Source organism: Etheostoma spectabile, chromosome 4 (genome assembly GCF_008692095.1).
Source record: "Etheostoma spectabile isolate EspeVRDwgs_2016 chromosome 4, UIUC_Espe_1.0, whole genome shotgun sequence".
NCBI lineage: Eukaryota > Metazoa > Chordata > Actinopteri > Perciformes > Percidae > Etheostoma > Etheostoma spectabile.
The window spans coordinates 22,894,541-22,917,717 of record NC_045736.1 but is presented as its reverse complement, the minus strand read 5'-3'; the positions used below and the strand labels follow the sequence as shown (position 1 = coordinate 22,917,717).

Below are 23,177 nucleotides of genomic sequence, written 5' to 3'. Positions count from 1 at the left end.
AAACAGACTTTTCAAATACCTCAATCAGTGGGTCAAAATTGACCAATACATTTGTAGTGTATGACTAAACCACCTAGACTAAAACTAATGACAATCCAATTATCCTCAGTTGAACTTTACTACAAATTAGGAATTATAAGTATGTATAAGTACTAACAAAACTAACCTAAGATTGGGAACATGTTAATTATACCTGCTGAATATTAGGATTGTCATTTTGTTTTAAAAATGGTTGATGCAATGATTTGTCTAGTCACAGCCTAACAATGGCATACAACCACATAAGTGATCAGACAGGTTTTGAACAAGTTTAGAGTTTAACCACATTATCCCCTGTTCAAACTGAACTATGAAAAAAAAGCTACTGGTTCATCATCCTAGTTCTCAGCAGTGAAACTGAAAAAATAAAGGTTGTAATAAACTTTACTAATTCCATAGTGTAGCAAAAAAAATTATAGCGTAGAAAACTGAATCTGGCTGATTCCTGATAAATGCTTGTTGGCATTGGCAGAAAGTTCCCACCCATGGCAGAAAGTTCCCACAGATGGATAGTGTAAGTGGCACATATTTTCACTACCCATTTCCTGTATATGCTTATTTAACAGAAAGCCACACAAACATTTACAGCTATGCAAGCATAAAACACATGGATACCAGTTACTGGCAACAGAACCAGTGCTGACAAAGACGTTCCTTAATGTAAACTCTCAGTACCACAGATAACAAAATTGACAAGAAGGCAAACACTGTAGCTTTTAAAAAAAGCTGAATTGGTGTAGAGGAGCTGCTCAGTAGAATGTATTGGTTGCTCTACAGAAGGGAATTTAACAACAGTGACAAGCAGATGCTTTGTGCCAAAAATGTTTGAGTGGAATCTGGAGTGGGCACTGAGCACTGCTGTTTTTTTGAATGCCATCTGAACAGTGGTTCTGTTGTCCACTACGAGCCCTTGCTCAAGATGTGATTTTCGAGGCTGGAAAACAATTAGCTGTATGAAGCTACAACAGTTGAATACACTTTGCGAACAACCCCATGACGGCTTTCTACACGCTTTATATCTTGGTTAAATACTCACAAACGGAAAGAAAAACCACAAAAATAAGAAACTTTGGTCAACCTTTTATGCTCTAGAACCCCAAAATTGGGAGTGTCCTCACTATTGAAATCACATTTATGGTTGCCATGAAAAGATTGGGGATAAATAATAACCTAAATATTTCTCACAATGACATCACTGTTGGTTATTTTTTTAGACCTCGAAATCCAAGATCAGGTTTAAAACTAATTTTGCCTAATTATTACAGAATTGCTGTTATATTATAAGGAATCAATGTTGCAAAGAAGCAAACTGAGACACTGAAAGTAAAACGAGGGTTTTAGCCATAGTTCAGGGACCAGAATTGGGTCTTAATTGTTTATCTTTAACAATATCTTGAATTTTAATGGATTCATTCCCTCATTGGGCACATTACAGAATGCAACATTTCACTGACGACCCCTGATCCAATCTGCCTCCCGTCTTTCTTATGTAAGCCACTCCAAAGATGGTCAACCTAAATAACTGTGGAGCAGATGAGACACTCAGGATGACAGCTTTGGTCCCGCTTTCTCCAGTGTTCTAAAGCATGTTGAACTATTCACCAGCAACAACATACATTTTAAGCTCATTGGTTGAGGTGTTGCTGCTCTGTGGTCAGTTGGAGGTGGACACTAATCAGGAACAATGAAAGACAAAGGGTGGCTTGTGATGCTCTATTTAACGGTTTAGTATTGCTTGCCAAGTTGCCTGCTGCCTGCCAGTTGACCCAACTGTATTGTAAGATCAATTAACAGCCACAAGACACAGACAACCTTGCCGGAGACTATGTTCACAACTTCGTCACCAAAGCCATTAGTCCAATTAAATATCACATTTAATGCTTTCAACAACAGCACAGCTACAAAACTGTAAAGTCTTAAATGTAACCTCAAATGGGATTTAATCCATGTTGCAATAGGCTACACAGGACAGGACACCATGTGGGACCAAATTGGGGCAGCCCTCAAATAATCACCCGTGAAAGCCAATTTTCCATGTCAGAAACCAAAAAGAAGCAGCTTTTATGAGGTGGCAATAGGCCATCCAAACAACTACAGTACGTATACAGTAACTAGTCCTCATACAGTTTCAACAGCACCCCACTTAATTCCCATGGTGGAGCATCACAGCCATGAGTGCAGCACAGTGCTGACACACATAGTGGGAACATGCTTTTCCAATGTCAGCAACAGAGCACACATAAATACTTAATAATAATACAGTAAAAAGGTGTATCAAACAGATAGGATGCCAGACCCTTGGAGGCAGTTGTGGAGACAGACAGACAATCCCAGAGTTTGGAGAGATGATTCTCCCAATTCCCTACACACCGTTTTAGCTGTGCTTAATGGTTTCCAATTGTTTGCATCTTACTCTTCATTCACCAAATACTTCTTCCAATACTTTAATATTTCAGACAAATGATCAATTCCCTCTAAATTTAGCTTCTGCAGAGAAGCAAATTTACATAGATAACTCCATGCTGTTAATAATGTCGGTATCAATGACATAGATAGACACAGAATGAATACCCTGAGCGGTTTTTACTTTAAAAGTAACAAAAAGTTAATGTTCAATAGCACCTGCTGACGTTTTTAGTCAACATCACACCCACACAGTGATGTTATCCGTGGCTTTCACGTCATTTACCGTCGGATGTGCTAATGTAAACTAACGACAAACCCAGAGTAAAGTAGTTAACGTAACCTGCGTAACACGTTTCTGTGGTAATGGTAAACGGTTAACGAGCGTCCAGTCGCCACACAATCAAGTTAGGTTACTATTACTAGGTAACGATAACGTGGGTAAGTTAACGGGAAACACACTGAGCACTATATCCGTTAAAAACTGTTAAAATACTTACCCTGCTGTCAGGCTCAGACAAATTATTCAACAAAGCGGTGTCTGTGACTTAAGTTATAGTCTTATGCTAGCTGTTACCGGTGTTTCGGTTTAACTGGTTTTTGAGTTAACTGGTGATAGAGGCAGATGTGGTGTAGGCGTGGTCTCTCAGGACCCATTCCCGACTAACCAGGAAATAAACATTATTATCGCTTTCCTTCTATTTCACATTTATTTGTCAGTGTCTTGTGAACTTTACGATAAAAACGAGTTGCTGAGCATTAATCCTGCCCGACAGACATTTATGCAAACACTTGCCGTTGTCGTTACGAACTATCATCCGTTGTCTGGCGACTGTGTCTCTTACTGCACGTCACGGTACACCCCGATCGACTTGTGACTATAACACTTCACCGTTAAAGCACTGTTTCTGAAATGTAAGCAAACTGGTGTATTATATAGGCATACTGTTGGAATGATAAATGTGTCGATGTATGTTAGCGGGGACGTTTCATGTTATCTGTTTTTATTTGACCCTATCACTTCTATGTTTCGAAATGGGATTTTTTCATATAGGCCTACTGACTCAACTCAACTTCAGATATCATTCATAGCATGATGTATGTATATTTAAGGCATAGTGAAGTTTTGGATATTTTAAATTACACTATCTGGAATGTTTTTGTAATTATGATATCTAAACTTAAAATAACTATTAACAATTGGATTGTACATATCTGAAATTGCATTGTTTCCTAACTATAATGTTGCAACTATTCAGACATTCATAAATTGACTTTCTACAACCAACACTTGCTCGAACTCCGGCACTTCAAGTCAATTCTACAATATGTGCCAGACACCCAGAGCAATAAAAATACGTTTCTCTCCGACCCACTGTGCTATATGCAATATGCGTTTCAATAAGCGAGAGGTATCATTTGTATCTGGGTGAATGAGTAGGCATTCGCACATTAAGGAACGTGATTGTAAGGTTGCAACTTAACATAACCCATCGTAGCCTACATAAATATAATTACATCAGCCTATAAATGCCTATGTATCACAACGTAATCTGAGCGGATGCACATGTTGCCACATCTGCATTCAGCTGGGTGTAAACCTCATATGTAGCTTATGTTTACTTACAGGCTGTATTGAAATGTAACAGATATCAACACGTAATCCATGTTGTAGTAGGCCTACTGTTATTAAATTAACTTGTGATGCCGTTGCAGAACGAAGACCACAACGTAGTGTAGCTGCAGTGATGCCTGTTTGAAATACTGCAAACGTCAATAAATCGACAAAATGTTCATGCTGTCATTATTTGTGTCATAATTGTGTTTAAAGTAATGGTAATGACGTTTAGCATTGAGTCAATGTATTTCCTTAACACGACCTAGATCTTACATTGCATATTGAGTTTGAATTTGTGCACCATGTTGACGTGTGGAAACTTGGTTTTATTTTTTACAACACAGCTGTTGTGTTGCCCATGTTAAATATTAGGTATTTGTAAGTGTAAATGAATCGATATGAGCCTATGACCGATGCTAGTACTTGTTGTGACACAAGTTAATCGGAGCGCACTGAGCGCTGTTCTGCTTATTTCAGCGGTCTTTATTTGTGTTCCATCTGCAGAGTCAGCAAACACTTCAGAAGGTTAAATAAACGTCATTACCAACACTTAAACACAATTATGACACAAATAATGACAGCATGAACATTTTGACGATTTATTGACGTTTGCAGTATTTCAAACAGGCATCACTGCAGCTACTACGTAATCTTTTTCTGCGGAGTTTTCTCATGGCACACCTACACCACATCTGCCTCTATCACCAGTTAACTTAAAAACCAGTTAAACCGAAACACCGGAGCTGCCATTCTGTCTGTCAAGGCTGTGAGAAGGAAAGCCGGGTTGTGTTGCCTTTGTTTGTGTCTGAGCCCGAGGGAGGCGTGTCTACTGATGCCTTTAGGGGCGCCTCGGTGCACAGTTTAAACATAGATTTAACCCATTAATTTAAAAGCCTACATCCACGATTACGGTGCTTTTGATACGCAGTTAAATAAAAACGTGGATACTGTAATAGAGTCACTTTTGGAGAAACAGTTTTATTTTTTATCACGTGTTGCAAAAAAAGCTCAGTGCTCTTTGTCAAAACACAATATTAAACCATCAACATGCATTATTATTGCACAACATAAAACAAAACAATATCATCAAAATAATTCAGAGAAATAAAATCTGATCTAGACTATTAGGTTAGATCTTCAGCAATATCAGAATGGAAACTAAACAATTCTACTAGCCTGAAGGCAGCACATGCTCTATGGTCTGTTTAGAAGACTATGGGAAAGAGCGTCACATTGTGGATACTCAATGGTAATAACCCAAGCATAACGTCAAGGCAACAAGCAGGTTGCCCCGTGTTTTTTCTTGTGCTGCTGTGACCTGTAATTATTTCAATGACAACCAAAGCTCTACTGCCCAATATCGCATTTTTTAGGATCAGTTTGACTTGATAGTGAGTTTAATTTTTATTTGAATTTCTTTGGTAGTCCTTGAAGTAGTAAATTGATAGATATCTTTTTAGGGTGCAAGGGCTGGTTTTAATTTGTTACCTGTGTGTGTGGGTAGGATGCGTTGTCTGTCTGTCTCCAAACGTTGAAGAAAAATTGCAAGCTGTTTCTCCTTTGGGGCTCTGTCCAAGCCAGTGGCTATCAGGTAAGTGCCAAACTGTTCTTTCCATGTCTTCCACTGTGCAGAAAGGCCGTCTAGCATGGACAAAAGAGGCTGCATTTGAGCTAAAAAATTATGGTGTGTGCACTTTGGTGGACTAGTATCCCACCCAGGACAAAGGAGCATTTAAATATGGGAATTACCTATTAATCCAAAGATTATGACTCATGTGTTTGAGTCGCTCTTGAAAAAGTGTCACAACTTCACAAAAATCATCAAAGTTTAATAACCAAATAAATAACCCAAACAGATATGCACTATGCATATTGTGTATATAATAAAGAAAGCATTCAGGCCATAGTTTGGCAACACACAACACTTCATCATGGTAAGAACACCAAGAAACCATTTTCCCCTTTTATATTGTTTATGAAGTCAAATGAATGAATTTGCAGCACATTTATCATCTGTTTTTCAGCCAGTGACTCACCAGTGTTGGTGCTGTAGGTGCGAACGGTGGTGTCAATTGGAGGCGGTGAGCAGCCTGAGTCTATGGATGCTGTGTCATCATCTTGGGAACAGCCAGCCTGGATGGCTCTCAGATAGCTGTGGCTGCGGGATCGGAAGCATGTTGGCATGGGCAAATCTAGAGGCTCTGGGTTGTCCTGAGAGTGGGAACGAGAATCTCTGAATGTGGACTCTGAGCTGCGGTCCTCATAATGATGACTCATTTCCAGGTCCCGTAGCTGGAGGAAGATTAGCAAAGACAGTGACAGTAGTTATGCAAGTAGAACAGTACTGCATGAGTGGGATAATTTTGATAGAAACTTCTTCTAGCGCTGAAGGTGACCAGTAACGACCCAGCCGCCCGCAGACGGTTTCTGTAAAGGGCAGTCTCCATTTGTGAGACACATCTGATAGGATGCAATAAAATGGCACCAAAAGGGTCAAAGTTTAAATGTGTGGCAATAAGATACAATTAGTTCTAAGTAGTGCAGAGCACAGTGCTTTTCAACTCAGTGAAACCAATATTACTCCTCCTGCGTCCCTTCATGCTGGGTTTCTTGATGGGCTGTCATTCATCTGTAAAATGCATTTTCTTTTCTTGCCATTTCTTACATGGCCAGCTATTTAAGAACTTTAAATGTACAGATAACAAAAGAAATGCTTAGGCAGGAGACATGTGTTTATACAGCAACTACATGTTTTTTTTCCTGAGCCTCCTTAGTTCTTTTTTTCTTAATTACTTCTTTAGTAAGAACCAGCTTTGCAGAACATGGGTTTTCGTTTTTTGTTGATTGACAGAAACAGCCTGAGTAGGAGTTAAAAATGTGTTGCAAAGTTATTTTGATGGTTCACGGATTGGTGACAGAAGCATCTAAGGGGGTGAGTGCAGAAGAGGCAGAGAAAAAGAAAACAAAGTGCATAATTTACACCTAGACACATTTTGGAGGCATGTAAAATGGTAGGCTATGTATGGTTGTTCTGATTTAGCTACCTATTGTGAATACAATTTATTTTACAAAGCATTCCAAAATTATACAACTTGACCCAACAAGTCTACATTGTATTGCATATTAAATGTGTTTGGTATGCTGCCATGCATGCAAATTAAAGGAATACATTCATATATGGGACACATTTGTTGTGATGTGGTGACATCTCAAGAGATTGGGTGTAAACCTGTACTAATAGCCTGCACTCCCTCATTTGACTAGTTCATTGAAAAAGATCACAGCCCCTCTGCGTAGTTGTTCATCATCTTGGTGACCTTGTCAGTGGCAAGCTAATAGCTCTTATGTAAGTAGATGAATTAGACTTAAAACTACTGTTGTCATTCATTTGTCAAATTAATATGCAATACAGTTGGAAAAAAGAGATTCTTTGTTCACAGGAAGCTCATTTTATGACTGTCATTCAAGCTGTATCTGTGAAAATGCAAATTATATTTCTGAAATTAGTTTGTGTGGCTCAAGCCACACAAAGGGATCTTAGAGTGTTTACTTGGAGCTAAGTCGTGTAAATTTTGAGCAAGTACATGCGTATGTATTCATAACTCATTAGAACATTTTTTGCTTCACCAATGAGAGAAAAGGAGACACAAACGGACACTAGAGGAACAGATTCATTATTTGGCCTCTGATAGCTCACATTAAATGCAATCACTATCTTTCCTTTCCAGACAAGCACTGACCTGTCCCAAGCAGCTACGTCTGCCCAAGGTGCTGCAGGCCTGGCTGAAGTCATCATCATCCCAGCGTGGCAAAGACGAGATTGTACCCCCAATGCAGTCCAGGTTGTCCAGGCTGCGATTATTGGAGAGCTCTCTGAGAGATGGAAGACAGCTGGAAAGAGAAGTAAAATGAGAAGAAAAACAAGATAAAGGAGATGTGTTAAGGGTATGAAATATAAAGAGGAAATTAAAGGCGATGTCCGGACATATTCAGGGAAACTATGGAATAGTTTATAATAGTACTATATTTGTTATACGATGACAGGGAGGCAGAAGGGAACATGGATCAGGGAAGAAAATGAACGATCAGCAAAACCAGGAATTGAAAGAGAGATAAAAGGTAGATAAGGTTGTCATTCAAGTTACCTATTTCATTTCCACATTCATTTATGAGTCATCGTGAAGACAAATATCTACTCAAATTTAAATCTAATTTTGGCATCAGTCATTTCAGCATCTGAGCATGCAAAGCCAGTGATGTAGGTGACACATGTACACAGGTTTCTGTGTCATCATGGTGCCAAAGACAAAGAACAGCTTTAAGTTTGATCAAACAGGAGCTCCAAAGTCGTGTTTTTAATTATTCTTTGTTGGCACACAGTGATAGTCACATGACAGTAAGCTGCCATGTCATGGTTTTTGGACACAGTTGTCCCCTTATTCCCCCATTCGAATAGTGTCAAGCTCAGCTACTTTTCACCTAAAAGCACCAGGCAGATGGTATTTATAGGCTTAAGGGAGGTTGGCAGTTGTTGGCAGCAGGGCATGAATTTGGCATTTGGAGTTGCCACTGACTTTACAGGCATTGCAGTGCGGCAGTGCAAAGTCATTGATTGTCAATTAACAAAAGCGTTTTGCACCACACTCCTAGGATGTGGCTTATGGACCTGTCACTGACCTGCTCATTGACCTGCCCAGCTGGTGCAGAGAGGGCACACTGTGGAGTGGAGACCACAAGGCATCTAGCTCCCCTTGCAACAAGGTGTAATCCAGAGTTCTGCTGCTCACGCCAATCAGGGTGGAGCAGATTGGAAGAGAGTGGGGTTGATTGGTCAGGCATTGGCAGGGGGAGTAGGGTTAGACATTCAAGCATGCTTAAGGGAAGAATAAATCCTTAAATTTGTAAACATAGACTTTAAAGGGATCTGAAATATTGAATTTATGTGGAGGTATATAGTTCAAGAAGGCCCCTGACTAGGTTTCTCAGGATGATGTCTGCTTCTTTTGGTTGAATAGTCTTACATCAACACTCGATCTCTGATCCAACCAGAAATATAACCACTGTGAAAGTGTTTGCATATACAGTGCACTGATATTTTGAAACTGCAAGCTCCAAATTTAAGGACCACATTGACAACTAAAATATGATCTGTTTTATATAAGGTATTGTGACAAATGTCTTGACATTTTCAATATCTAGAGCTACCTTGGTTAATATCAAAAGTCAATTATAATATACATTTGTCCTACTGAAAATTTAAAGCGTAGTTCAATTTACCAATACTAACTGTACAAACTCTAAAAACATCTAAGACAAAAGACAAAAATATATTGATTAATAAATTAAAAGAGTTTTGTCTTTATAAAAAAATCCCTGCAGACAGTTATTTTAGATAGAAACTATTTTATGTTTGACAGCAGATGAAACTGCTGACAAAACCTTTTGCAACTTAAGGACAATGTGATTGCTCTGCAAATGTGCAAAATACTTTGAGCTCTGAAATCTGAGTAGACATCACAAAACATGACAGTTTTGTATTGCTTACATTTGCTGATCATTGCCTTAGATACAAATAAAAGAATGTGAAGGCATTTCTGTCATTTTACAAAAAGGTACAGTCAACTCAGCTATGTCCCACTGCGTCTTCATCACATATTGTACAATATGTCTGCTTCAGAAAGCATGTAATTTTAAGACAAGTGAGGCGTGATGCCATCAGTCGAAGAGAGATTTACTGGTTGATTGAAAACAAAAGTCAGTGTAAACTACCTAATGTGGTCTGTATCCTTTTAGCTATATGGCTTTGTGGGTCCAACAAAAGGAAGGTAACAGCTGATGTAGGTAGTAGGATGATAAGGTAGAATGGTAGTAAGGCTGGCATGTGGGGGACAACAGGGAGTCTGACACCACTTCATTCTATGCGTGAGTAAGCGCAGCGTGGACTGTGTGTATTTGCGTGTGCATGTTGTATGCATTTGTATTTTCCTCCATACTGTTATGGTAAGGCTGGGTAGTTTCCCCTCTGTATAAACATATTGGCTTATGTATTTTCTTTTGATTGTTGAGAGGTTGTGCCAATCAATGTTTTTAACTGTGTTCTTAGGAGCATCTGGGTAGACTCTGAAAATCAACAGTTTTTGTGGCCACCCATTTTTAAAAGGCACTTTTTTAAAGTATATTCACATAGAGGTTATCAGGCCTTTAAGTTATATAGAAAACAATTAAATATTTGTGAATTTATCAACTGACCATTACTGAAATATATTATCATTATTGGCTTGTTTTATAGCTGTTCTTTCAAACCATAATGATGTAAACAAACTTTTAACAGCGTAAGAAAACATTAATCTCTCAGATTCATAAAAGTCTGATGTTAATTGCTTGATAATAGGTTGCAAACCAATGTTCCCAATCTTTATCATTGGCTACTTTGGTTTATCTTTGAATCACACATTGTACCTTTAACACAAGGTTGTTTACCCTCCTGTTGAATACTAATATGCATAATAAAGCACAGCAATGTGTCTCAGTCTGTAGTCTTACTTGCGTTGGGGTAGCTGGTCGCTCAGAGACTGCTGCGTAGCCCTGAGGTAGCTCTGGCGACGAGCGGTGGTTTTTGGCGAGGGTTTGGGGCTTCCCTCTGAGTCGTCGCTGTCCTCCATGTCTCCCATGGCCTTCACATAGCTACCACTTCGCATCCGCCGACATGGAATTTCATTGGCACCCCCGCTGCGGCCTAATGTGCTACTCCAATCACCCTAAAGACAGCGTTAAGTGGATATAATTAGTCTTTTTACTATCAATGTCATTTTTTTATTGCTATATTCACTTCAGGCCTACTCACCCTTCGTCCAACCTGTAGGTAGTTGCAGGTTAGTTCAGGCTGGCAGGATTTGGACTTGAGCAGGGATCTGTCCAGAGTAGCAGAGCCCTTCTGGATCACCTGTCTCGGCTGACCCATTGTCATTGTGGACCAGGACCCTCCTTTCATATAGTCATTATCATTTATTACCATTCTTCCTGCTCCACCTAGTCTATCACCTACTCCACCCACAGGCCCAGTATTTGCTTGATACTTCATGTCATTGCTGCTTTTGGAGGAGCTGATAGTGTTGTAGCCACTGTGTATGTATCTGGTCTGGCCCCCTTGGCTGTCATGGCCAGTTGGACGCCCCAGAGTCATCATGGCCATGGTGTTATGGTAGCTGCTTAAATCACTGCTGTCCAAATCATCTGAACTCCAATAACCTGACATGTTGGAGCGTGGTCGTCGCTTGGCAGTTGCCTCTGCTTTTGTACCCCGATCTTTACTTTTAGCTCTGCGATTCTGCTTCCCTCCGTCTTCAGTGCCAGATGAGCCTCCACCACTACCAGTGGAGCGTCCATTGACATTTCCTTTCATGTTGTGGCTCTCCAGTGACTGGGACTTTGCAAAGAGCTTCTGTACTGAGTGCAGCATGTAACGGATACGACCAGGACTGTCTGTGCGCTGCTTGTCGGCAGCAACAGCAGACGTTCGATGAAACTGCAATGTGCTGAATCCATCACGGCCTCCAGGTAGCTGCTTATCAAACTCCAGCAGACTGGATGGTGCCTGGTTCTTGGTCATATGATGTGATATAGTTGCTGAGCCACTCGTAATCATAGGTGTTCGTCCACTCAGCCCTGCCATGCCCATGCCCATGCCCATGCCCATTGACATGGACGTGCCCATGGTCCCTGTACTTATCCCCCCGATGCTGTCTCCAGGTGGGGAGAAGTCAGACTGGTCGTAGGAGTTGTAGTGAATCCTGGGGAAGGTGCTGCTGTTGGACAGCTGATTGTTGAGGGGCAGCATGCAGTCTGGTGGAAGGGAGCCTGGGTTGGCTGAAGGATAGAGGTGGGGGTCCATGGTGCCATAGTGTTCCATTGTGGGGCTTAGCAGGTAAGGGCTGCGTGGGATGGTGCTGGTCTTCTGAGAGTAGAGGGCCTCTGGATGGCCTGAGGAAGGTTCACAGGAGTCAGGCGGGTGTCTGTTACGGTTGGTCCCCAACCCTTTCATGGTGGCAAGGAGGTCCGACCTTCTAGAAGACCCCCAGGCCAAGTAGAGATGACTGATGACCGTGAAGGTGATTCCTAGAAAACAGATAAAAACAGGAGAGAAAGACACAACACAAAAGAGAAGTTTAGAACTGATTACTATACTAGTGAACAAAATAGTAGTGTAAGAAACACTCATGGGCACTATCTGCCTATCTGCTCAGCCACGCAAACACGCCCACTTATGTGCCAAACCAGACTGCAAACTGTAGCTGTGAGTGAATGCTGTGTTGTGAATGAGCCAGCTTTCCATTGCCTCCCACAGTGAACATCTGTGTTCAAATGTTGCAAGTGGATGGAAAAACAATGTGTGGAACAATGTTGAGCTGTAGACAGTGGGTCACGGCATACATTATTGGAAAAATAACAATAGCTGGCAGTCATCTGTAACTCCAAACACCGCCACAGCTTTGTGGGGCTACAGTATATGCCAGCAGTCAGTAAACAAATATCTCATATTTTCGGTCTAATTACATTCTGAAAAAGATTAGAAGAACATTAATTCACACAGCACAAACATTTTCATTCATGTGCACCAATCAACAAATTAAATTGTGTTGGTGTAGCACTGGATATTGAATCCTGTGCCCGTTCATAAAAGACAACAGCAAAAAAGTTAAAAGAAAGTCTAAGTAATAGGCCTGCTGCCTCTCAGCATATCCTACAGTTTAGTTGTGATACAGAACTAGAGCCCGACTGTTATTAGGCATTTCCTGAACTTTTGGAATATTTTTAAAACAAAGTTCATTCTTCAGAATAATTTATTACGACAAATATTGGATTCTGATAAATTAATATTTAAAAAATAAAATAAAAACGGATGGTCAACAATGTTATGAGTGTTGGCGTTGGAAAGCTTGCCCACCATAGGGCACTCTACAACGTTCCTGTTGGCAAAACTGTTTTTTTTTTGTTATTGTGTTTTTGTTGTCTTTAAGTTTCAGGATTTAAAAAAATACATATATCTGCCAATATATCGGAATATCAGATTTTTAAATAACCAAAGATTTGTATTGGTATTGGCCATAAAAATCCTTTATTGGTCGGGCTGCATACAGAACAACCAAATCTCTGGGAGGACCCTTTCTCTGCCCATTATTCCATCTGTTTCCCTTTCTCTCTCTTCCCCACTCTTCATTCTCTATCATCCTCCCACCTCCAGTGGGTATCCCTGGCACTGGTCACCAAGCTCCTGTCCTATCATTGCACGGCGAGCCAAGGATGGCGGGCAGACTGTTATAGTGAAACCAGTAAAGAGGATTTGACCAGCATGGGGTGGGTTACAGGAGTTGGCAGCTCCACCTCCTTGTCCTACTAACCAAGCTGTGCCAATGCCCTGCCTGGTAAGGATGATATTTTATTCATGGAAAATGAAAGATGATAAAAGCCAAGGTGATACAGACTTTTATGGTATTTACGCATTAACATGTACAGTATATTCATGATGGCTCCTAATGCAGTGTGAAATAATCACTAACAAAGAAAATTGAATTTGTTTGTAAAAGAATGCCAGGGAGCTGCCATTCAATCTGGTTTCTTTCATGCTTACATTTTGAGCAAAAGAATGCTTACATTTAAGAAAAACTCTTTCTACTCTGTATGTATGAATGAAGTAAAGTAAATTAATTTGTGATTTATTTTTTCCACTCCTGCTAGACTAAAGAAACCCAGCCTGCCAATGCAAATACTGTTATTGAAAGTCTATTCAAAACTCAACAGTATGCATGCCGCTTCCTTATCTCTGTTGGTGTTGTTAAGGGAATGCAGTTTAATAGACTACTGTTCTGCTTTGGGTCTACATCTCTATTAGTGTGAACAAGAGTCCAAAGAGATGAAAGGTAACGTCTCTAAAAATAGATTCGTGAAGGGTAGTGACACTTAGGGTGATCACAAAAGGTAGCACTAAAATTTTTTTTGAGGATAATTGTGTTTTATCTGTTTTACTGATTTTGTGTAAAGCACTTTGAATTGCCCTGTTGCTGAAATGTGCTATACAAATAAAGCTGCCTCGCCTTGCCTTGCCTTACAGGTTTTGTGAAATCCCCCCAAAAAATATTTCTTTTACTACAGCATGTGAAAGAATTCTGGTCCATTTATTTTCCTAGCAATCACAAATCTAATGTTTTATTATAGTCTTGGCAGCTGAAGCTGAATGACATATATAAATCATCCCTAATAACTCAAATGTCTAATATTCAGATCATTCCATACATGGTTCAGTGGATATTTAATAACGCTATACCACACATTTCTATCAAAGATTGATAAATAGTGGTTTTAGTGTATGATAGCATGCAAGCATATTAGATTTAGATTGGACAGAAAAAAAGATATGATAAATCTTTTGATATAGTTTTTTATATATCTGCCATTAAGGCGCATGCAGAGTTCCAGCAGATGTGAAGAAGTGGTTAAAAACTCAATCTCATCTGCAGCAGGGTACATTTATTCTTAATTTGTCCAAAGGAAGTCAGCTAGGCAAGCCAACACATCTTAAATTCATAGCTTTATATTACAGCTGCTTTGCACAATGGCAGACTTGTAATTTTTGCTATAGGACGTCCTTTGGGCCGGCGCTCTAACCATGACTTCGCCACTTTGTTTCTGGTCAGGTACTCTTACTGCAAAAATATCACAAATGTGAACTACAAAACAACAGAATCTAGGAAGGGGACAGTATTGCTCTTTTTTTCCTAACTTATATTTTTCCTGGTAAGTTATTTGAAGTGTCAACCTTGCAGTCAATGGCTTTCTGAAAGTTGAAAATCAAATGTGAAACAGTCCACAAAAAAACTTATTTTATGTCAGCCTGGCCCTGTCTGAAAAACAACAACAAAAATCTGCTTTGTACTCCTGTTAAAAGGCTATTTGAATCTATAACATAGACTGATTTGTAAACAAGTTCACCTTCAGAGACCTGGAAAACAATGAGACAATGAGATAATTGCAAGTTATTGTCAGACAGACAATAAGTGAATAAGTCAGCTCACTACACAGCACAATGTGAGTTGATTATGTTTCAGAGAAGGCATTTAAATGAATTGTGTTACTTTGCCTATACATGATATGTGCACACACACACACACACAACACACAACACACACACAACACACACACACACACACACATTACTTTAACACACTTCTAGCAATTAAGTATTTGCAACAACAAAATCTCCATATAAATTATATGCCTGGATTTCATGCCACTATTATTAGCATGCTGCAGGCACAGACTCATTTAGTGTTATTAACAGAGCCATTCTGAGTGCCATCTCTGCTGATAGGGTCCAATCCTCTAAATCCTTTTACACCACATTAGCTAACTACTTCATGTCCCGTTGTGACACGCCACTCAGCTGAGCTTAGCATACCCTCCTCAATGTGTCAACCAGTACGCCTTGAAATGACAGTGATAGTCGCATTATTAACATAGGCAGGACTGTAAACTGTACACTGCCAGTCAAACGTTTTGAACGCTTTAGCACATTTACAAAATGTTAGTTTTATTTGGTTAATGCTCAACAAGTGCAGATAATTATAATTGTAACACTAATAGGATTAAGGTATAAGAGACTTTGTGTGTGACTTTTTAAATTTATTGGACATGACCTAGAAATGACCTGGATCTCCAGTACTCCAATAACGGACTTTTAGCAGAAAATATATTGTAGACTCTACATTATTACGTGGTTGACTTTTTTTATTTAATGGCTTTAAAAAAGCAGCAATTATGAGCTAATTAAGATGCTGATTCATAGGTCCTTAAAGGCATACCCAGTGTTATGTTGTAATAGTATCCAAATTTGCCTTCAAATCCTGTGAAAACATTATTGAACTTATTCATACAGTATGAATTACTGACTTATTATTTCTAATTTCATCTAGATCTACATGACATTCCAGAACAAATTTTGAGATCTATCCAAAAATAGAAAAAAAAGGCTGTTCATATTTTCACAGACAGAGCATGTTATATAAGCAAGCATATGCAGTATATTGCGTTCTAACATTATTCATAAAAAGCTGAAGCTATTGGTCCCTTTGTTAAAATTGGAAAAATGGCAAGATTCAATGTGTCCACTGGGCAAATAGACAGCAGCTTTTTTTTTTTTTTAAACACCTAGGTTAAAAAAATGCCCTATCAATAAAAGTGTTGAATAATATGACAAGCTGGATCTCACCAGTGTGACTGAAAATGCCTGAAAATCATTGCAGGTTATATGGTTTTCATTAAGCAGGGCAAAAAGAATGTGAAAATCAAATATGTATAGATCATGTATAACCACTGGTGCCAGTTAACTCAAACCTGCTACATTATCACTGCAAAGTATAACAATATACAGTAGGTTAGACATGTTTACACTCAGGGAAGACAAGTAAATAATTTAGGTAAAGTTTCTGCATTCAGTAGCTCAGATTGAAAAGTGCACCTCAGTCTGTGTACAGACAATGCTCATAGAAAACAGTGCACACAAGAATGTTAATGTCTCTGTGTTTGTGTGTTTTTACACCCTGCTTGGAGCGTCTGGTGGTAGCATCTCCCCGCCTTGTGCACTGGGGAGCTGCCATCTGCTGCCCCAGTGGGAAAAGGGGCGTTTGGCACCATGTCAAATTCATGACCTTACTCATTCTCTCAGCCACCGCAACCTCAGAGCCCCAGGCAGTTCATGCTACTGACCAGAAGAGGGCGATCACACTCAATACAAGCTGTTTCTGCCAAGTTCCATCACTCTCTAACATTTTTAATGTGGGAATCTGGGGTGGGGATTACAAATCTGACAGAATGCAATGGAGATGTGATGAAAAGGTCTGTGTTGGTGTCAACTTATATTTAATGATTAAAAACAAAAAAGTTCTAGAGCCACCTGAAACTATTGTCTCTGAAGCCCCAATATCTTTTTTAAAGATGCTCATAAATCTGGTGAGCATTTTTTGAGCCTGGCATTTTGCCACATCTGAAACATTTTACATTAATGTAAAGACAAACTGTTGCAAGTAAAAGTTCTACATTTAAAATCCTTTTTTTGTCTTTAATTGAAATATTACATGAGTGGTACAGACGGAGGGATGAATGTTTTGGGATGAAAATTGTTGAAATTAATTAAAAAAGATGTAAATAGTGCCCAAATAAAAATAGTGGGATCAATGTTTAATCTTTAAAGAGCCAAAAAGTTTAAACCCTATGGGGCTTTCATGTTGAATATATATAGCCCGGTACTTCATCATTCTAGGGACTATCTGTCAGTCTTTATCCAGTCAGGCTTCCCTCTATTAACCTTGTGTGAAAGTCCTGTCTGTCAATATTTACCTATAGCACTGAATGAAGATTTCATCAATTTTATTTCCAACAATATTTACTCAGTTAACAGATTTCCTGCCATGAAACAGTTTTTATCCAATATTTTAATTTACAGACCTAAACTGTGCCATCCTGGAAACAGTCAAATTGATTGCTAGATACTGGATCAAACCGTCTCTTGGCCGTCTGTGTTATAGCCCTTGAGTTGCCAGATTTTTTCGACCGGTTGCCAGTTTCTAGATTGGCAAATCTGTGGGCGGCCAGATTTAGATTAGAGACCGTGCAAAAGACATCATCCCCTCATCTGAGCAACACTGTACGGAGAAGCAGTTTGTCAGAGCACAGCTCAGTCAGTCAGCCCTGAGCCCATCTGCTCTATAGGCTTACAGCACTGCTCTATAGACAGGGGGCAGCTCTGTGTGTGTGTGTTAGTGTGCTGTGTCTAAAGGCAGTGTGTGCGTTACATGTAACAAGGGAGGCAGATGCTTACAGGCTGCTGGTGAGGAGGAAGGGACAGAAGGAAGTGAGGGAAGAGCTATGGGGAGAAAGGTGTGGGTTTTGACAGCAGTGAAAATGAAAGCAATCTAACAGGACTGAGAAAGTGTGAAAATGAGTAAATGTTTTGTAAACTGAGCATTGGGGAGAAGGTGAAGAAATTTGAAGATGCAAAGGAAGATGAGAAACAGAAATCAGCAAGTAGGGAGAAACATGGCATCGAGCAGGAAGAGCAAGAGAGGTTAGTGTTAAGAGAGTTCTGTCTTTTTGCATATAGGAAGTGTGTGAGTGTTGAATGCATGTGTTTATCCCAGAAAAGGTGTGAGGGTGTAAATGAGTGTGATTATGTGAGGCATATGCATGTGCAAAATAATTGCCCGCGACTGATTGAGAGATTTGTTTTGATATAAGTTATGGCGCTCTGTTCAAGTGAATGTACTGTAATTGAATAATTTCTCAGTCACTGAGTGCCTCTGAGTGTTTGCGAGCAAAGACACACACACACACACACACACACACACACACACACACACACACACACACACACACACACACACACACACACACACACACACACACACACACAGTCACTTGTATGTATGTATGTGCGTCACATAATTAATAATAGTGTATATGGGTACGCATGCATGCTTGTGTGTGGAGCATGCTAACCTTGTCCTAATTACACTCTATCTATTCCATCAGTGCTGTGCTCTGGCCTATTTTCACAGCTATAAATTTACCGCTCTCCCCTCTGCTGTGATAGATGACCCACTCATTTTAGCCCATCTCTGAAGACTGTGAGCCAGAAAGGAAGTCAGCGAAAGACAGTGGCACCACTTCATTGCTTATGATGGTGATGGAACTTTCCATGACCTCAAAAACTATTTGTCTGTGTGTGAAGTGAGTACATTAAATGGGTATGGATTTTTTCTGGATGAGAAAAGCCTAGTATGAAAAACAGTGATACATTTAGGAGTCACCTGGAGATCTTGAGAGTGTTTTGCATTTAAGAAATAAAGCTCTTCTAGTGTACAGAGTATTCATGAATTTGTAGTTGTGGTCATTGTAAAATGTTGACAGGGGTTAGAAACTTCAAGGCTGTGTATTGATAAACGTTTGTCTCTGAAGATATATGAACTGATTTGTGGGCACAGTTTTACAGTTGCTATTCTATCACTGTTTCTGACCTCTAATCTACCTGGAGGGGAGAAAGTCAAGAGACAAGAGGTCAATAAAATAAAATATATATGGCTGAGGTCAATGATCAGATATTATATTTTTCCATTTATCTCCACAATAGTCACAGATAAATATCATGCCCACAGTATACAATGTTCAGAAAGGTTTCAAAAGCAGTAGAACTTTAAAGGATTTACATATTTTCAAGTCTGTCCTAATACAATACTCACATGTCTATAAAGTATGGTCATTATTTTTCATCTGAATCATTCCTCCTTTTCATACCGGCCATAAAATGATCCCTTTATGACTCCCATGTAAGAATTGGGGAACAAAATCCATAACAAATACATTTCCAAGCATTTCAAGTATTTAAAAGCATGAGCCAGTCAAATCAAGTGGGTATCTTCCAAAGTCACAGAGCATGAAATTCCCTCTTTGTGTTTCCCCACAGACAGTGTTTTCTTGCTGAGCTGGAGGAGAGATAATTCAGACTATTAAAACCTCATATTAGCTTCAGCAGAATTTTGGAACGCATTTTTGCACAAAATGAGGAATGTGGATTTGGTATTTTGCCTTAAACAATGTTCAAGGAGGGTATACACAGTAGATTTGATTACAGCAACTAATAACTATTTACATGTACATATATGCTTTGTTGTTAGGGGTATTGTATGCAACTGAATTGACCTGAAATAAATGTGACCCTTTCAATTAAGTATTTATTCTGCAATAACCAAGAGTAGGCAAGGCAAGGCAATTGTATTGATATGGCACATTTCATGCCCAAAGGCAACCCAATGTGCTTTACAGATTACACAGAGTAAATCAAAATAAAACAAAAACAAAAGAAACAATCAATTGCACAGACAAAATAAAAAGAAGATTAATTAAAATCAATAATAATAAGTATTTGGCTCATATTTTTGCACATTTGAGCAGCATAGAAACTAAAGGCAGCTTTGGCATGTTTAGTTTTGACTCTGGGAACAGCGAGTAATGTAAAAACAGCTGACCTAGGAGGTCAGTGAGGTTAGGATCAGGAGATTTGTTAAATATCTTGGACATAAACTGTTCAGTGATTTATCGATAAACAATGGATAAGCGGATGTCATCTGCGTACATGTATGTAAAACCTTACGTTTTTGTAAAACTTCAACGCAAACTTGTAAAGATTAAATTACAGTAGACTGAGAAATAGACCCTTGTGGATTGAAACTCCACACTCCACTTGTTGGGAAATACTCTGATGTACAGCTACCAATTGATACAAAATGGTTTCTGTCTTGAAGGTAGGATTTGACCCAATTAAAAAAACCTTCACAAGAGCAGTCTTGGTACTGTGGTGGGGCCTAAATCCAGACTGGAAAATATCAACATAGTTGTTAATTGCCAGAAAGTTGCTGAGTTCCATCCATCCATCCATCTTCATCCGCTTATCCGGTAGTGGGTCGCGGGGGCAGCAGCTCCAGTAGGGGACCCCAAACTTCCCTTTCCCGAGCCACATCAACCAGCTCCGACTGGGGGATCCCGAGGCCAGGTTGGAGATGTAATCTATCCACCTAGTCCTGGGTCTTCCCTGAGGCCTCCTCCCAGCTGGACCTGCCTGGAAAAACCTCCCCTAGGGAGGCACCCAGTTTCTGAGTTGTTTAAAGAAAACTTGTCAATAATTGTACTAATAAATGGAAAATTTGATATGGGCCTGTAGTTGTTTAGTACAGATAAATCCAGATTAGCGTTTTTCTTTTTTAATTTGCTTGATCACTGCAGTTTTTAGGGCTTTGGGGAAGCCCCCTGAAATCAGTGAGCTGTTTACTAGCTGTGAGGCCTCTGTTACCAGGCAACTAAAAATGAATTTAAAAAAAGAGGGCAGTGAATCAAGGAAGCACGTGAAGAATATAAGGTGTAAAGGTTTTTCAATTTGCTACTTCAAAATCAGTCATCTTTACCAGATTAGTTCTAGAATTGCTGAGAGACATATTATTTATCTTAAGTGAGGATCTTTAGATTTTTCAGTAAAAAAAGAAGCAAAGTAATTGCATGCGTTAATCAGGAAGAATTGATACTTGTAGTTTGGTAAGTTTATCCACAGTGGCAAACAAAGTAAGTGTGTTATTATTCTCTGAGTTATTGATCTGAGACAGGAATGATTTACTTTTTTATTACTTTTTTGATTACTGCATTTTTCAGCCATTATGCGCTCAGCTGTCCGACACACTGGTTTTTATTCCTCCACGGTGTCTTTTGGAGAAGTGACTATAACTCTAACTGGTGCAATTTCATCAACATTTAAGATTTTATAATAAAAATTGCCCAGAAGATCATTGACTGACGTTGACAGAGAGGAGGGTATCATGGCAATTGCCTGAGAATATGCTACGCTACTACTGTATGTTTACTAATGTATCATTTTTTGATTTTTTCAGACCTAATGTGAATTTCCACTTTGACAGTCATACAAAACACAGAAATGATCTGAAAGGGCAACATCAAAGACCATAACATTGGAGATTTTAAGAGCTCTTTTACATACCGAGAGAGCCCAAAGTTTTCAAGGATAGTGGTAATCTCTTGAGCATTCCTATCATTTGGGTTATCAACACAAATATCAAAATCACCAGAAATAATTACACAGTCAATTACAGTAATGGAAATCAGTCATCAAACAAAGCAGCTGATATTTTGGTGGCCTATAGATCTTTAATAGATTATTACCTACCAAATATTCTGTTGAACAGAACACATCTTTAAATATAATGGCTTCTCCTTCTCGTCTTCTTCCTGCTCATCCAGGAAGTTAAAGTTTGGGCGCTGATCAAAATGAGCTGCTGCACTTTTGGTAGTTTTAATCCAACCATGTTTTTAGTGAAAAACGTAAAGTCAAGCTTATGATGTGCTGTTTTAGGCTCAGGTTCGGAGATTATTGTCACTTTGCGAGGATTAACAATAAGGTCTGATAATGGTGCAAAGTGAGTTGGATTCACCTTGTTACTTCTATTTCTAATCGTACAGTTTTTTTTTATATTGCATGATCAGGGATGATGTAAACAGAGTGAAACACTAAATGAAAAACATCTATAGTTTTTAAACGGTAACTTGACAGTCAGTACTCGATTGTTTATTGAGATTAGCTTCTTGAATTAGCACCACAGTGGAAAGGATAATATAAGCAATCTGAACCCAGTTTTAAGCTGGACACATGGTGACCAGACATGGTTTAGCACAACTTTTTAAGAGAGTGATTTTTTTATTTGGGAATGACATAGTAGTGGGTGTCTCTTGCTGGGTCCTGCACATAGCAAGGCACAGTTGGGGGATAGGGTTGTGGGCTTTTGAGTTTTTTTTTTTTTTTTTTTTACAAATGCAAGGACATCATTCAAACACACAATGCTCTCACACAGAGAAGTACACCATGACCCACACACAGTAAGGATCCACTTTAAAGACTAAAATACCTGATCTAGTATACTGAAGCCACCACATCAAATAAGTCACTCTTCGTAATAACATTCTATTGCAAACAATAAAGATAACATCAATGAGCATTAAAATTTGAATTTTAGAGCAGAATTCAGTCTTTTGTGAAATTTAGTGGAAGTTCAATCAGAAAGACTCCCTTTACGCTCTCATTCAGTCACAAATTTCGTTCTGTCGCTCCTGCTTCTACTTTATCTGCTGACTATGGGCGTTCCCTCTGAGTTAAACCAAACTAGTTTTGCCACAATCTCTCTAAGCCAATCATATTGCTGCTGTCAAACTTTTAAACTATTCCCCTCTCAGCTGCTGAGTTGTTGAACCAATACAACCCTCTTGCACCCCATTCACCTCCTCTCTTTATCACACCCAGTGCCCAAGGTTCCTTCCACTGTGTTAATCCAAATCCTTCTCCACATCCTATCATCCAAATCTCAACTCTAGTCTTCACATATGGAAAACATGTATTTCTTCACTCTAAATGAAAGTCTTTCTTCATTGAACTGAGGTTGACCTCCAAAATACAAGACAAAAGTTAAATGAAGGGGTATGAAGAGGATGATGTTTTTTTATATTGAGTAAACTT

At 39.2% G+C, this 23,177-nt stretch overlaps 1 protein-coding gene and 1 long non-coding RNA gene across 5 annotated transcripts in view; one reads left to right on the top strand and one right to left on the bottom strand.

Annotated features, from left to right (window-relative positions):
- Positions 1-23,177, bottom strand: part of dlgap4b (discs, large (Drosophila) homolog-associated protein 4b) — a 126,266-nt gene that overhangs the window by 13,744 nt on the left and 89,345 nt on the right. For 2 of the 4 annotated variants that reach the window (XM_032513471.1, XM_032513470.1), the window contains exons 4-7: positions 10,905-12,175; positions 10,604-10,818; positions 7,801-7,951; positions 6,097-6,352 (exon numbers count right to left, since the gene is read on the bottom strand). In XM_032513471.1, coding sequence (XP_032369362.1) covers positions 6,097-6,352; positions 7,801-7,951; positions 10,604-10,818; positions 10,905-12,101 — 1,819 coding nt within the window. In that variant the 5' untranslated portion in view covers positions 12,102-12,175. Of the gene's footprint in view, positions 1-5,548; positions 5,702-6,096; positions 6,353-7,800; positions 7,952-8,737; positions 8,840-10,603; positions 10,819-10,904; positions 12,176-23,177 lie in introns of those variants that run through there. The other 2 variants (XM_032513473.1, XM_032513472.1) reach the window with 2 other exon arrangements.
- On the top strand, positions 2,738-18,858 carry LOC116687830 (uncharacterized). The gene is made up of 6 exons (XR_004331639.1): positions 2,738-2,883; positions 5,565-5,651; positions 7,789-8,005; positions 8,105-8,179; positions 18,088-18,176; positions 18,702-18,858. It is a non-coding gene; the product is annotated as an uncharacterized LOC116687830 (long non-coding RNA).